This window comes from Mustelus asterias, chromosome 19 (genome assembly GCF_964213995.1).
Source record: "Mustelus asterias chromosome 19, sMusAst1.hap1.1, whole genome shotgun sequence".
NCBI lineage: Eukaryota > Metazoa > Chordata > Chondrichthyes > Carcharhiniformes > Triakidae > Mustelus > Mustelus asterias.
Window position 1 is genome coordinate 73053050 of NC_135819.1, and position 16739 is coordinate 73069788.

General features: G+C 40.3%; 1 protein-coding gene across 4 annotated transcripts in view; it reads left to right on the forward strand.

The window, feature by feature from the left end:
- Positions 1 to 16739, forward strand: part of usp6nl (USP6 N-terminal like) — a 211268-nt gene that overhangs the window by 92691 nt on the left and 101838 nt on the right. For all 4 annotated transcript variants that reach the window (XM_078235858.1, XM_078235859.1, XM_078235857.1 and 1 more), the window contains 3 exons: positions 9410 to 9492; positions 11573 to 11612; positions 13244 to 13324. In XM_078235858.1, the coding sequence (XP_078091984.1) occupies positions 9410 to 9492; positions 11573 to 11612; positions 13244 to 13324 (204 nt within the window). The remainder of the gene's footprint in view (positions 1 to 9409; positions 9493 to 11572; positions 11613 to 13243; positions 13325 to 16739) is intronic.

Here is a 16739-nt window from a genome sequence, read left to right on the forward strand (position 1 = left end):
GGCTGTACGAATTCATAGTGCTCTGCCAATTTCAGTGAAGGATTCCCCAGGAGTTCTCCCTGCCATGTTAAAGCAGAGTATTATGGACAGTTGTGATCCACAATAGCCTTTAACCAAGTCCTCAACTTAGTAAAGATTTTGGAGTCAGGGCCTGCAGATAGGTCAGGCTTTTTATTACACTGAAGGTTAGGACTCTGCATGCCGCCAACAGGATATCTTTCTGCTTCTCATCCCCCTCAATAGTGTTGGCTTGAAAAAAGTAGTGCTTTGCTTATTGGGCCCTGTCTTCTATGCTTGAATCGTGGGCTTCAAATTCACCAATAAGAGGCATTTTTCTTACCAGAGGATTACTTGTCACAAAAGATGGTCCGGAGGGAAGAAAAAAAAAATCTCTTTATTGCTCGTCACCAATGTAATAATTGTACTGACACCATCACCCTTTATTTACAATGTGCTCAAACTGCTGCTCAGCTGCTACAGAGTGCAAGTCAGCCCTGAACTCCAGCCTGTTGGCCTGAGTGGAGCCAGCTGGTTTTAAATTCCCACTGCTCCTTCCCTATTGGGCAAGCCTCCACACACCGAATAGGGAGTTTGTATTCTACAAGGCCCACAGGGAGATCTATTGATGATCCCCTATGGCCGTCATAATAGCCACCCTTAAAGATGGGGAGAAAGTGTTTCTGATGCTGGAGGAATCAAGAAGCGAGGTCACCAATTTAAGGAGAATAGCAAAAGAACCCAAGTCAAAATGTGGCATAATCTTTTTATGCAGTTGTGGTTCAGATCTGGAATGCTGCCTCAGAATATGGTAGAGGGAGATTCAATCATGGCTCTCAGAAGGGAACTGGATAATTATCTGAAGAGGAAACAATTTGCAGGGCTAAAGGGAAAGGACAAGGATATGGCCTCTGTTGTGTTGCTCTTGCAGAGAGCATATGCTTGGTCACAAAGCTGGAATGCCTTTCTTCTGTTCTGTAACCATTCTGTAGATAAGGAACCAAACAAATTGAAATATTCGTACAGAGGAAATCAGCAAGTGAAAAACGCTGAATGTCCTTCAGTTTTGATTTACATTCTCAAACATTGAATTAAATGATTGGATATCAATGGAAGCTAAAATAAAGATAAAAAAGAAATATTTTGTTGCAAAAAATTTTTTTGAAAAAAATTGACGATGCACAAACATAAACCTAGTTTTTCAGGGACAGTGAGCATGTTTGGCATTAAATTTCAAGTTACTGTGCCATTTAAAAACCCAGTTTCACCTCATTCAAAAGATAACTTTTTAATGGGTTTTTACAGTGCAAAAGTGAAAGTTTTTGTTAAATCATGAAATCAGTGGCGATTGTAGTCTGTGGGAACTCTGCAGAGTCACTGACGGGAGAAGGGTAGACTCTGATAACTTTTGAATTCCTGCGTTATTCCGCACACGTATGGACTCCGAGGTTTCTGTCAGTTTTAATGGAATAATGGTGGAACATGCTGCCAGTTTTGTTATCTTTATCACAGCAAAATCTCGACAGTGCCTCGTGAGTGATAACTATGAGCTTTAAATGTACTTCGTCCTACTTGGCCCAACAAACCTGCTATCAGTATATGGCTTTTGTACCACTGACCAGAATTGTGAAGTATCATGGTTGTACCACCAGAAAACTTCCAACAGTACTGCGATGAGTCTATTCCTTTCATAACTGTAATAAGTCAGGAAGCCAACTGGAAAGGAACAACATTTTATTCATCAAAGCAAAAGTTAAACCATAAACCTGTGTGCATGTATATGAGTCCCATCCGGGCAATACAACACGACCTGCTCAAGGGTCTGCCTTATCAAGGGCTTGGGATACGAGTTCCACCTGGTTAGGCAATTGCAGCATTACCACAGGAACTTGTATTGCACGAGTCCCACAGGGAGGTCAATTAGAGATTCCCCATGGAAATCCTGTGGGTCATCACAATAATCTTGCACAGAATAAATTATTGTTCTCTTAATGTTTGAAAGAAAAACCTGACAGTTGTGTTACTTCACTTCAAAGGCATGTTTAAAGTTAATGTGACCTTGTGATTCACAAGGGACCATTAATAGCAATTCTACAAAAATTGATTTATTTCAGGAAATATTTTTGTTAGCAATCTAAGTGCTGATCTGCTCCGTGCACCAGTACAAATGACTTGTCAAATTGTGAAAGGAGGGTTAGAACAGCGAAAATTACAGCACAGGAACAGGCCCTTCGGCCCTCCAAGCCTGCATCGACCATGCTGCCCGACTTAACTAAAACCCCCTACCCTTCCGGGGACCATATTCCTCTATTTCCATCCTATTCATGTATTTGTCAAGACGCCCCTTAAAAGTCACTACCGTATCCACTTCCACTACCTTCCCCGGCAACGAGTTCCAGGCACCCAGTACTCTGTGTAAAAAATCTGCCTCGTACATCTCCTTTAAACCTTGCCCCTCGCACCTTAAACCTGTGCCTCCTAGTAATTGACTCTTCCAGCCTGGGAAAGAGTTTCTGACTATCCACTCTGTCCATGCCTCTCTTAATCTTGGAGACTTCTATCAGGTCTCCCCTCAACCTCCATCGTTCCAGTGAGAACAAACCAAGTTTCTCCATCCTCTCCTCATAGCTAATGCCCTCCATACCAGGCAACATCCTGGTAAATCTTTTCTGTACCCTCTCCAAAGCTTCCACATCCTTCTGGTAGTGTGGTGACCAGAATTGAACATTATATTCCAAGTGTGGCCTAACTAAGGTTAACATAGAACATTACAGCGCAGTACAGGCCCTTCGGCCCTCGATGTTGCGCCGACCTGTGAAACCAATCTAAAGCCCATCTCACCTACACTATTCCAATATCTTCCATATGTTTATCCAATGACCATTTAAATGCCCTTAATGTTGGCGAGTCCACTACTGTTGCAGGCAGGGCATTCCACACCCTTACTACTCTCCTGAGTGAAGAACCTACCTCTGACATCTGTCCTATATCTATCACCCCTCAATTTAAAGCTATGTCCCCTAGGTTCTATAAAGCTGCAACATGACTTGCCAATTTTTAAACTCTATGCTCCGGCTGATGAAGGCAAGCATGCTGTATGCCACCTTGTATCAAATCTGTGCAATTGCAGGTTCCCAATATTAATCAAATGGTGACAGTCATTGATTGTATCAAAAACAAAATTCAAAAATAAGGTGAAAAAAGCATGGTGGATAAAAACGAATGAAGAAAGGTGTGTGGTGATGCTTTTTGGTTGGAAAAATGGAAAGGGCCAAGACGTGTTAAATGTTACAATTTAAAGGACATGCAGGAACAGAAAGATCTCCAAGTGTACATAGGTGGCAGGGTAAGTTGAGAAGACTGTTATGAAAACCCATAAGATCCTTCGCTTTATTAATAGAGGCATAGCATGCAAATGCAAGGAAATTGTGCTAAACTTTGAGGGGAAAAAAACCCAAGTTCGGCCCCAGCTGAAGTTCTGGATACCATGCTTGGGTGGAAAAATGTCACAGCTTTGAAGAAACATCTTTCACAAAGCAAGCCATGATCTGGAAGAGAGTTTGAAAGGGTGTTGGAAGCAGTTTACCAATAACTTTCAAAAGGGAATTGAATAAATACTCGAAGGAAAAGATTTATGGTATTATGGTGAAAGAATAGATGATTGAAATTATTTGGACAGTTGTACCAAAGAAGTGGCACAGACTCAATTAGTCAACCTGGGGGCCTCCTGTGTAATTTGAAGTTATGGAATTATATTCAGGTGAAATCGTTATTCAGGTTAAAGATGACAAAATGGTGTTGGCCTATAACTACGTTCTAAACCATGTGATTTAATGGACTGTCATATTTTTCATCCAAGCAAACGTGACACACGTTTTCAGTTGCTAACCAGAAATTAATCTTAAATTTGTGATTGGATCCACTTGAGTGAGTATGCATTTAAAAATGGTATTAAAAAATCGATTTGACCCATGGGTGAGATAACTATCTTTGTGAATCTTGAAGTGAGGTAATAACATATAACTTATAAAAATGAAAACATTGATTGATCTGTTGGAATTAACCACTTCATTTTAACTGGAAATTTGGATTTAAATATAGTGTATGTTTTTCTCGGAAATAAAGAACTGGCGTAGTGTCTCTGCACTGGCACTCCGAATGAACAGTTCACTTAGTGCCATTCTCCTGCCTTCACCCCATAACTCTGCACATTTCCTTTTCAGGTAACAGTCCCTCTGATCCTATACCACTTTTAGAATTGCACCCTTTATTTCAGTGGTTCCCAAACTTTTTGCACTGGGCCGCACTTTCGGAATAGAAATTTGCTTGCGCCCCACCGAATTTTTTATTGATAAGAATTCTGGTCACCCTATTATAGAAAGAATATTATTAAACTAGAAAGAGTGCAGAAAAGATTTACTAGGATGCTACCGGGACTTGATGGATTTGGTTATAAAGAGAGGCTGGATAGACTGGGACTTTTTTCTCTGGAGCGTAGAAGGCTGAGGGGTGACCTTATAGAGGTCTATAAAATAATGAGGGGCATAGACAAGGTAGATAGTCAATATCTTTTCCCAAAGGTAGGGGAGTCTAAAACTAGAGGGCATAGGTTTAAGGTGAGAGGGGAGAGATACAAAAGTGTCCAGAGGGGCAATTTTTCACACAGGGTGGTGAGTGTGTCTAGAACAAGCTGCCAGAGGTAGTAGTAGAGGTGGGTACAATTTTATCTTTTAAAAAGCATTTAGATAGTTACATGGGTATGATGGGTATAGAGGGATATGGGCCAAATGTGGGCAATTGGGATTAGTTTAGGGGTTTAAAAAAAAAAGGGCGGCATGGACAAGTTGGGCCGAAGGGCCTTTTACTATGCGTTCTTTGCTGGAGAAGTTGGTCTATCTCCTCTCTGTTAATCTGTCAAATGCCCCTCTCGCGCCTGCACTTGCTCTTGCACTGATTCTTGCAGACTGACCTTTAGTCTTCAGAAATCCTGTAAGTGGCCTGCTATAGACTTTCCCTGCTCAAAGCCAACTTAGCATGGTCAGTGCACCTAACCAGCATGTCTTTCGGATTGTGGGAGGAAACCAGAGCACTTGGGGGAAACCCAACGGGGAGAATGTGCAGACTCTGCACAGTGATCCAAGCCAGGACTCTAACTCGGGTCCCTGGCGCTGTGAGGTAGCAGTGCTAACCATGTGCTACGTGCTGCCTTAGTCTCACCTCTTGAGTTCAACTCTTTGGTCCATGTTTGGACTAACGCTGTAAAGAAGTCAGGAGTGAGTGGCGCTGGCAGAACTCAAAGTGATCATTAGTGAGCAAGTTGTTTGAGTGCCACTTGGTAGCACTGTCAACAACCCAGTCTGTCACTTTGCTGATGATCGAGAATAGACTGATAGGGTGGTCATTGCCTAGATTGGATTTGCCCTGCCTTTTTGTGGTCCAGATATACCCGGGCAGTTTCTACATTGTTGCCAATGTTGTAGCTGTACTGGAACAGTTTGGCTTTGGCAATGGCTTGTTCTGGATCATTAGTCTTCAGTACTTTGCTGGAATGTTGTCAGGGCCCATAGCTTTTTCAGTATCCAGTGCCTACAGATGTTTCCTGATATTACTAGCATTTCTGCACTCTTCATTGAACCAGCGTTGCTCCTGGCTTGATGGTAATGGTAGCATGGAGGATAAGCTGGGCCATCAAGTTACGGATCATGGTTATGTACTGTTCTGCTGCTGTTGATGGTCCGCAGAATCTCAGATGTAAAGTTTTGAGTTGTTAGATTTCATTGAAATCTATCCCAGTTAGCCCTGTGGTAGTGCCACACAACACGATGGAGGGTTTCCTCAGTACGAAGACAGGACTTTGCCTCCACAAGAACTGTGCAGTGGTCACTCATACAAATACTTTCATGGACAAGTACATCTGCAGTAGGTAGATTTGCGAGGGTGAGGTCAAGTAGGTTCTTTCCTCTTGGTTCACAAACCACCTGTCAGAGACCTAGTCTAGCAGCTATGCATTTTTGGACTCAGCCAACCTGTTCAGTAGTGATGCTACTGAGCCATTCTTGTTGATGGTTGTTGAAGTCCCCTACCCAGAGTACATTCTGCACCCTTAGTGCCTTCCATGCTTAACCCCAAGTGGTACTCAAAATGGTGGTGTACTGGTGACTGTCAGTGGTTATCAGTACCTTTTAGCCTCATGCAATGGCTCCAGTCAATTTCGAGAACTCCAAGGGCAACTCCCTCCTGCCTGGATACCACAGTAGCACCAGCTGCCTCTGATAGGTCTGTACTGCTGGGGGCAGGACATACCCTGGAATAGTGGTATCTGGGACATGGTAAGACATAATTCTGTGAATATGATTGTATCAGATTGCTTAACCAGTCTGAGACAGTTTCCACATTTTGGCACAAGCTCCCAGATATTAGTAAGGAGGACTTTGCAAAGTCGACAGAGCTGGGTTTGCTATTGTCGTTTCTGGTGCCTAGGTCAGTGTGTTTCTTTGAGATTCATTACTTTTTGCAAACTTTGTAGTAGTTTCATAGAGTTGAGTAGCTTGCTGGGCCATATCATGGGGCAGTTCAAAGTCAACCACATTGCTGTGGGTCTGGATGTGCATGCAGACCAGGCTAGGACAGCAGATTTCTTTCCCAAAACAACAATCGTGAACCTCATGGGTTTTTACAACAATCAATAATGGTTTCCACAATTACCAAGACTAGCTTTTTAATTCCAAATTTCTAGACCCCATCAACTTTTCTATTTTGGCAAAGATGTGAGAAAAGGATGCTTTGCATACTGACAAACTTGGGATCTTTTTAATCAAAACAAACTTTATTCATAACATAGTTTAAGTATAACTCTAACAGAATGAAACAGTTTAACTTTTAGCCATTGAACAATATTTAAATATCAAAAGAAACAATTCTTCTAACTTGGCACTATTCAGTGTCAATTAAGCAATATTTTCTTAGACTTAAACCCCACTTTAAAAAAAGTTAGTAAACCCAAACATACTTCCTCTGATTTGGGTAACAGCCTTGGAGCTTTTGGAGACAGAGAGAGACTCTTTTTAACAGCTCCAGTCGTCAACTGCTTTTAAATGAAAATGAAACTGTTTTTTCTTCTACAAGCCTAGCTCCTCTCATTAACCAAAGATCACAAGATTCTGTCCCTGTGTACCTAACTCATCTTCCATTACTTTAATTAAAAACATCCCATTAAGCCTTCTGCTCATTAAAAACTTACATGGCTAAAATGAGTAATTATCCTGCTTTCCAGTTTTGACTGCATTCCTTGCAGACAAACCGACTGCTTGTAAAAGAACACTGAATCTTAAAGCAGTCCCCCTCAAACATAAAATATATTAATAGCACAGTAACATCACAAATCTGTGTCCCCAGAGTATATATTTGGGCCTCTGGATCACCGGTCTGGTGACATTACCACCATGCTGTCGGTTCCCCTGTTTAAAGTAGAGGAAGATGTGTGTTTTGGGGAGAAAGTCAGACTGTTTGTCTTTTTTCTTTGCGAGGACAATCCAAATGATACAATTGGCTGAATGGTCTCTTGTGCTACACTCCACTACAGTTCGTCTACCGCTGCAACAGGTCCACAACAGACGCCATTTCCCTGGCACTGAACTCAACCCTGGAACACCTGGATAATAAAGATACCTATGTCAGACTCCTATTTATTGACAACAGCTCAGCCTTCAACAACATTAGTCCCACGAAACACATTGCCAAACTCTGTGGCCTGCGGCTCGGCTCCTCTCCTCTCTCTGCGACTGAACCCTGAACTTCCTAACACACAACGCAATCAGTAAGGATAGGCAACAACACCACCTCCACGATCATCCTCAATACCGGTGGCCCACAAGGTTGTGTCCTCAGCCCTGTCTACACTTATGACTGTGTGGCCAAAGTCGCTGAGCAGAGACTGATAGCCAGGTTCCGCACACATGAAGACGGCCTGAACGGGGATCTTGGGTTCATGTCACACTATCTGTAACTCCCACAACTTGCCTGGACTTGCAAAGTCTCACTGGCTGTCCTGTCTGGAGACAATACACATCTCTTTAACCTGTGCTAATGCTCCCACCACTCACATTGTCTGTACCTTTAAGACTTGATTAGCTGTAAAGACTCGCATTCCAATCATTATTCATTATTCTGTAACTTGAGTTTGTGTCTTTATATGCCCTGTTTGCTGTTTATGAGCAGATCTTCCACTCACCTGACGAAGGAGCAGCGCTCCGAAAGCTAGTGGCGTTTGCTACCAAATAAACCTGTTGGACTTTAACCTGGTGTCGTTAGACTCCTTACTGGCCAAATTCCCCTCGAACTTGATTTTCAAGTTTGCTGAAGACACCACTGTAATGAGTCGGATCTCGAACAATAATGAGACGCAGTACAGGAAAGAGATAGAGAATCCGGTGAACAGGTGCGACGACAATAATCTCTCCCTCAATGTCAACAAAACGAAGGAGATAGTCATCAACTGCAGGAAGCATAATGGAGGACGTGCCCCTGTCCACATCAATGGGGACGAAGTAGAAATGGTCGAGAGCTATTAGGTCCACTACGACTCTCTCCAACATTTACAGATACACCATAGAAAACATTCTTTCCGGTTGTATCACAGCTTGGTATGGCTCTAAGTCCAGTCCATCACTCAAACCAGCCTCACACCCATTGACACTCTACAATTTCCGCTGGCTCAGAAAAGCAGCCAGCATAATTAAGGACCCCACACACCCCGGACATTACTCTCTCTTCCACCTTCTTCAGTTGGAAAAAAGATACAAAAGTCTGAGGTCACGTACCAGCCGACTCAAGAACAGCTTCTTCGCTGCTGCCATCAGACTTTTTAATGGACCCTACCTCGCATTAAGTTGATCTGCACCCTCGCTATGACTGTAACACTACATTTTGCGCTCTCTCCTTTCCTTCTCTATGAACGGTCTGCTTTGTATAATGTGCAAGAAACAATACTTTTCACTGTATAGTAATACAGATATAACAAATCAAATCAAATTGCTGTAGTTCCGTGAAATCAAGCAATGTTCTTCTATTTTATCTTTGTGTTCACAAGTGCATACTTCCAGCACAGTTGGGGATGGGAAGCCTGGAAGATTTTATTTGGTCAACAGGGCTAAACTAAACAAGAGTTGATCATTCTTAACCCTACCTTCATATGCAAGATGTCAAAACACAGATGTGTGCCATTTGTGGCCCATTTACTTTTTGAATCATGAGAGGATTGAAGATGAAAAAGACCTCAATGTTTTGCAAATTTAACTTAGTACCAAAACTAATAGATACATTTTAAAAGCAACTGGCTTTATCATCAGCACAAAATTGAATGCATCAAAACTAGACAACTTTATTGATGGCCATGTATTTTCATTTATTTCAGGGACGAGAAGGAGCCAAGATTGATCCGTGGGAAGATGCAGACTTTCATATTTATAAAATCACTGATCGATTTGGTTTTCTACAGTAAGGCTCAGTATTTCATTTCAGACTTGTGTTTTCAAGTTCAAGTTGTGATAATTCTGCACAAGGCTTTTGTATATTAGTACAAAGAACATGTCATCAATTAAATTACTTGATTTAATGCTTAATAATTCAACATTTTGCTCACTAAGAATGCTGCGTTATTTGCTCAAATCTCAATTCATTTACATAAAAAAGCCCTGTAATTAAAGGCTTTCACATGTTTTCAATTCAGATTATGCATTGCAAAAACTTAGTTTTATTTTCATCAATGTGCTTTATTCATCTTGTTGAACCTGGCCCAGGTGTTAACCAAATCTTCACGCCACCCGCTTCCTCCCCCCAACACCCCATAAAATGTCATGCATTTATTGTGCTAATTGCTTTACCTACAACATTCATTTTCTTTATCTTTGAAAGTACGAGTTTTCTAAACTTCCAAGTTGTACATGATATAGGGCTCATTCTCTGCAAATTTGGCTATGACTTCATTGACCTGAACAATCTTCCTGGAGCAGCTACTTTGGAACTGTAGGAATATATGGCAGCAAAGAGAAGTTTGGCTTTGGGTAACAGTGGAAAACCATACTATGTGCATGACTTCTTAGGATATTGGTCATCTCTAGTCATTTTCCAGAGTGCTCTGGAACTGCTCCAAGACATGCACGTGCACGCAAACTCACATGCACACAAACTTGCATGTACTCCATGCATTTCATTAGAAACTCTTGCGAGAAAATGAGGTCTGATTAACCTGGTGTAGTATTTGGATAATACAGCATCTATTTGATTTATCTTACTCTTTAATGAAAGCATATGGATGCCTCAAGTATTTTCTGCTGGCAATTAATTAGAGTTTCCAATCCATATGGGATAAAACGCTTGTTTTAAATATGCTGGGATTGATGTTTCTTTACCAGTGAAATGACACTACAATATTTATTCTGGAAAAAAATCTTTAAAGGTCATGATTTTGTAAGTTTAAATATATTGGAAAGAACTGAAATGACTGACCATCATCTTGTCACTTGCCTCTTTGTTCTCAAATTAATTTTCCCACAGAGATATTATACTACTGCTTCTCTCTTCTACTCTAGTACCTTGCGAATATTAGCACAAAATAAGTAGAAAAAGTTATTGTGCACAAGAGAATAACAAGCTATAGCTATACAATAAAATGTACAATGCCATACAGTGGAAAACGAGCCTTAAATCACTTCTGAAAAACATCATGTAATTCCAACACAAAATCTGGTAACTAAACACTAGGAGAAATGGAATGTGACTGTCACCTGTTCATCTCATAAGTTAAGCAGAGAATGGACAATGTTCAAAAGCAGCAGTGCCTTTCAGGGTGATATGTGGTTGATGTGATACTTCCTTTCCAGTGTGTTCAGATATGCTTTCTTCGTACTGTAGTTTAAATCTGGTTTCCTGTCTTTTCGCAAAAAATAAAATTGGAGACAAAAAGATAACTGCTATCTCTGAAAACGAGACACTGATAAAACTGCTGCATTCACAAAAGGTCAAGGATGTTGACTTTGATTTTTCCGAAGAATATTTAAACACTCTTTTTCCATTTGAAACTTGCGCAATACAATATACGTCTCTATCTTTTCATTTCCGCAATGTTACCGACAGTCCTGATTTAATGAATGAAAGTTTAAATTATGCAGATTTTGATGTTTGGCCCATTGCTGTACATTGCTAACATAATAAGTATTTTTTTAAAAATCAGAATGTGAAACTATTAAATTTGAATCAATGTCATAACTTTAAATGTGATTTGACAGCCCAGCTTTATAATTTATTTCGATGAAAGTGAGGCAATGTTGTCCACGCTACCCTGTTCCTAAAGTGACATCATTAAATAAAACAATTATAGCACATTTTGTGGACTGCATAGAATACTTTTGATGCACCTGACAGCTTAGTGGACCAAGACTTTCCCTCTTCATTGTACTTGATTTCTAAAAGTAAAAGATTAGGGTATTTTGAAATGAGATGCATATGATTTTGCCTACTGCAGTGAAAGATGTATTGCAGATATGATTATTGAAACCTCTTCTGCTTTCATAAACAGTGCTAAGGAACTACCAATGCCTGATGCGGTAGAAGAAAGGGTAAGTTTTTTAACAAGTTTCTAATTGAAAAGCTGTGATCCCATTTATGTGATGTAGTGTTGTAACCATTTTGCTGGAAGGATTTTTTAAAAATCAGTTCGATAATGAAGTGGCAGAGGGTTGTTCAGACGCTCGTTAAATGACGAAATCTGCAAGTTTTTGCAATGTGAACAAATCTGAAATAGATGTCTGGAATTTCGAACAGGAAATGACTCCTTGTTTATATTATGCTGTAACAAAACAGTAACTAGACAAATCATATTTTGTTTGCAATGGTGCTGTATGGAATTCTCTTTGATTTGATTTATTATTGTCACATGTATTAGCTTGCAGTGAAAAGAATTGTTTCTTGCGCGCTATACAGACAAAGCATACTGTTCATAGAGAAGGAAATGAGAGTGCAGAATGTAGTGTTACAGTCAACATACTCTGCCACATACTGAGATTTAAAGGGCTTATTATTAAATTATTTTAATAGCAAACTAATTAACAAAATGTCAACAGTGTATAAATGATTCAATTATCAAAATTTGCTCATAGGATTCAGGCTAATTGACAAAAACATTTGGGGAAATTCTTGCATAATGTATTATGTTCTGCTCTCCATTGAGAGCCTTCTCATTTACATAAATTCTTTGGCTTGGAATTCAGATGATATAGTTCAGGGCCTTGTAATCAACAGTTAAACCTGTGAAATAGAATCTTCAAAACACAATGATAAAGTGTTTTAATGAATTAAGAAACGATCAGCAGCATCCCCACCTGTCCCATCTCACCACTAATTCTCCATGATGTCCTCCTGTCCCCTAACTAGGCTCTGTGCATGTGCAATGAGTAGTAGACACTTTAAGTTAAGGGCGACACAGTTTTGGATATGCTGAAGATTATAAAGTGGGACAAACAGGAGGCTAACCAGGTGAGGATTGGGGGAGTTGACAAAGACACTGATGAGGTTTTCACAGGAAGTTGAGATGGGGTAGGATTATTGTTGTGTGAAATTGTTGATATGCTGCCCGATTATAGCAGAAGGAAGTGGGGGACACTGATAGGTAGAAGGAATAGAGTAGGAAGAAGTTAGGTCCCAATGCGTGTTGCTGGGTTGAATGGCCGATGGTAATCTTATATTGGCAAATATACCATGCTAATTTTAAGGAAAAAAACAGTGTTGGTCACAGTCCATTATACATCTAGGATTCCAAAATTGGAGGTAAAAATTCATAAGGTTCTGCATCCCCCATTGAGATTTGCCAGTAGCTCTGCAAAGTCGGAAATTGCAGGTTATTTGCTTGTCAATTCCTCACCGTTCATTTAATTTCAGTTTACCCTTCAATGTTAATTCAGATACTGCCCAATCTTTTGCAATCCAGTATTGAGTACAGAAAATCAAAGGGTTGACGAGCTTGTGAAAAATTACCTCCATTTTATTTCAGCTTGTTTGAAAGACTGCAATAGATTGTAATCAGTTACATTGAAAATCACCTTTTAAGAAGTGTATGAAGCAACTAGATTAATGTTTATGTAGTGTTTGTAACATTTTGGCAGAAAACAACCTGTTATAAATTCAGGGCACTTTTGCTTTGTATTCCACTTTTAAATACCTATTGTAATGCATTGTTAACTTTTGTTAACAGCTAAAGCAAATTGAGATTGAAAGAACTGGAAAATGGCTAAAAATGTTGAAAAGCTGGGACAAATACAAGAACAGTGAAAAGGTAAATCTGCCCTGTTAATTCATTTCACAAACTTTCACCTTGTATTGAAAAGCAATTTTCACATTTATGCTGATTACTTTAGAATCATTAAATATTTTAATAGTAAACAGCATAAATGTTCAGATAATGTTTTGTAAAGGTGCATGTGCACCAAGCTATTAGTTGATCTCAGAAGTTCAACTTTATTTGTTTTTCATCCTTTAAAATGCAAATGTACTTTAGTTTGACAGTGCACCTCATTGCATTTTACTCTGGCAACATGGTAATGCTACGTATTGTACAAGTTCATTTGGAAATCTCAGGTTTAAACTCAGAGTACAGAATTTGTAATCTCAGCAAAGGTCTTGGGAGAGGAGCTGAAGGAAGCTGACAATATAGTGCAAGATGGAAATGCCAGCCTAGGTCACAACTGAGCTTGATTGAGGTGATCAGTTTTGAGCAATGGTATTGTTTATCTTGGGTTTCTAATAGTGACCAGCCCATCACTGCAGGATGTATGGTCTGAGAGAGAACCTTTGCTCAAAGGGAATAAGAGGTTTAATGCCCTTTGGGGAGGAGAACAAAATAAGATCCCTATTGTACAAGAAGCCATATAAGAAACTTAATCCACTTGCTTCCTTTTTTTCCCATTAATAAAGCTGTACATTTTTATGATTCTCTGTATTACCTCAATTATGAGACACTTTCCTTCCTGTTGTTGCATTATTTTTGTAATGAGTGCATGGAGTAGGAAGCTACACCAATAAATGACTAGTTTGAATAGGTGTGCTCCAGTTTGTATCATGAATTCTACTCCTATGTGTGACTTTTAAGCTTGAGTACTTGGCTTTTGATGTGCATTTAGTGCGATTTATTTAAGGAGGAAAATTCACCTTCAGAATAATCTTTATTTTATGATGATCAGTCATGATCTCGTTGAATGGCAGAGCAGATTCAATGGGCCGAATGGCCTATTTCTGCTCCTGCATCAAATGGTTTTATAATGGAGAAAGAAAGGTTGAGGTTGAGTTTTGATTAGGAAGTTGGATGGGTGGGGGGAGGGGTGTGTAGTTTGGTGGTGATGGTGACGACAGTTATGAAAGCTAGAGTACAATACTTGTTCAGAAACCATTTATTACACCCGCTAAAATAAGTTATTTTCTCAAGATTTTAATGAGAATGGAGCTGAGGGAGCAGGAAACCATTCTTATGAAAAGATCTATAGCTCTATGAACTTGGAGAGCATAATGGAGAGATGGGAGAGTAACTAGAAATTAACTGGTGTTCCGGGTAGACGCGGGACAGCATTGGGGTGATATATGGCCTTGTGGGCAAGGGGAAAAATGGCAGAGGCCATTGAATGACTGATCTGTCTATTTGCCATGAAGATGATTATGGCCTCCCTGCATGATGGTAGAGATGAGGGAGGGGTTAAAGGAGATAGTAAAGAAAAGGCTAAAGCTAGGAGCGTGAACAGTTCTCAGAGCCATAGTCAACCCTGATTTGTTTATGGATAGACATGCTCAGGTTTGTGAGCTTCAGAATTCAGGAAGTGAAGATGTCAGGGAAATAATCAGGAGATGGTGAGAGTTTTGTTGAGGAACAAAATATCAAAATGGAGGTAAAGGAGTTGATCAAACCAGATTCCGGAGGAGTAAGGAGGTAGATGTGTCACATGTGACTTGTTGGTGGAAGTGGAGATGGCAATGCAAAAATTATAGCCTGGCAGGAAGTCTGTAATAACAGTTAGCATTTATTAGCCAAGATTTGTTCAAGACTTTTGTTGAAATTGTTCACACAGAGGTCTTGGATGGCAATGTCTTTGTACAGAATGTTCTGGAGGGAACACAGGAAAAAGGAGTGTTGCCATTTAATGCAACTAAGGCCAATATTGGGCTTAAACTCTATTCTCCTGCCCTCTCCCCATATCTTTAAATTCCCTGTGAGACCAAAACTCTGTCCCATTCTTAAATGTGTTAAATGATGGAGCATCCACAACGTTCTGTGGTAGGTTTACAACCCTTTGAAGTAATTTCGTCACCTCAGTTCTGAATGATTGGCCCCTCATCCTGAAACTTTGCTCTATGTTTTGATTTGATTTATTATTGTCACATGTATTAGTATACAGTGAAAAGTATTGTTTCTTGCGTGCTATACAGAGAAAGCATACCATGCATAGTGAAGGAAAAGAGAGAGTGCAGAATGTAATGATACAGTCATAGCTAGGGTGCAGAGAAAGATCAACTTAATGCGAAGTAGGTCCATTCAAAAGCCTGATGGCAGCTGAGTTGGTTGGTACGTGTCCTCAGACTTTTGTATACTTTTCCTGACGGAAGAAGGTGGAAGAGAGAATGTCTGGGGTACATGGGGTCCTTGACTATGCTAGCTGCTTTTCCGAGGCAGCAGGAAGTTTAGACAGTCAATGGATGGGAGGCTGGTTTGCATGATGGACTAGGCTTCATTCAGGATCCTTTGGAGTTTATTTGCGGACTTGGACAGAGCAGCAGCCATACCAAGCTGTGATACAACTGGAAAGAATGGTGCGAGCGACTGTAAAGATTGGTGAGAGTCGTAATGGACCTGCTAAATTTCCTTAGCCTCCTGAGAAAGTAGAGGCGTTGATGGGCTTTCTCAACTATAGTGTCCGCATGGAGAGACCAGGATAGGTTGTTGGTGATCTGGACACCTAGAAACTTGACTCCCTAGCCAGCAGGAGCAATCTCTCAGCATCAACTTCATCAAACCCCCTCAGAATTTTGTAGGCTTCAATGAGATCATATCTCATAACTCCAGAGAATATTTACTTTGCGTTTCATCATTGGGCCAAGGGACCATCATCCCAGGGACCAAGAATCAAGTAAGATGTTAGTTTATCCTTAAACAAAGCCGAGGTGAACTAAATTAAAAATAGTTGGTGAGACTAGATAGACCCAAAGATTGTGACGGATGGCAAAGTCACCAGGAGTGGAGAATGAGGCCATTGTGATCAGGCTGTGATTGATTCCAAGATGGGTCCATCAGAAAAAACTGCACGATGCTGTAAGGGCTTCGTCAACAGTGATTAACATTTGGGGGAGTGCCAGGAGAAAAGGTAAGTAGAGGGGAGTTTGTAAAGTAACATACTCAGCTAAAGGGAAAAGAAGGATTAGAGACTGTATGAGAGGTCTAAGTATTGCAACTGTGCCACAGAATCAAGTGTATGTTGTGGAGTGCAGTACATCACTTAAGAAATTGCAGTTGCCTACAGGCTAAAATGAAAAGGAACTGATGAAAATGTATAGTTTAAAGTTTATTTATTATTGCCACAAATAAGGCTTGCATTAACATGGTAATGAAATTACTGTGAAAATCCCCTAGTCGCCACACTCCAGCGCCTGTTCGGGTACACTGAGGGGGAATTTAGCATGGCCAGTGCACCTAACCAGCACGTCTTTCA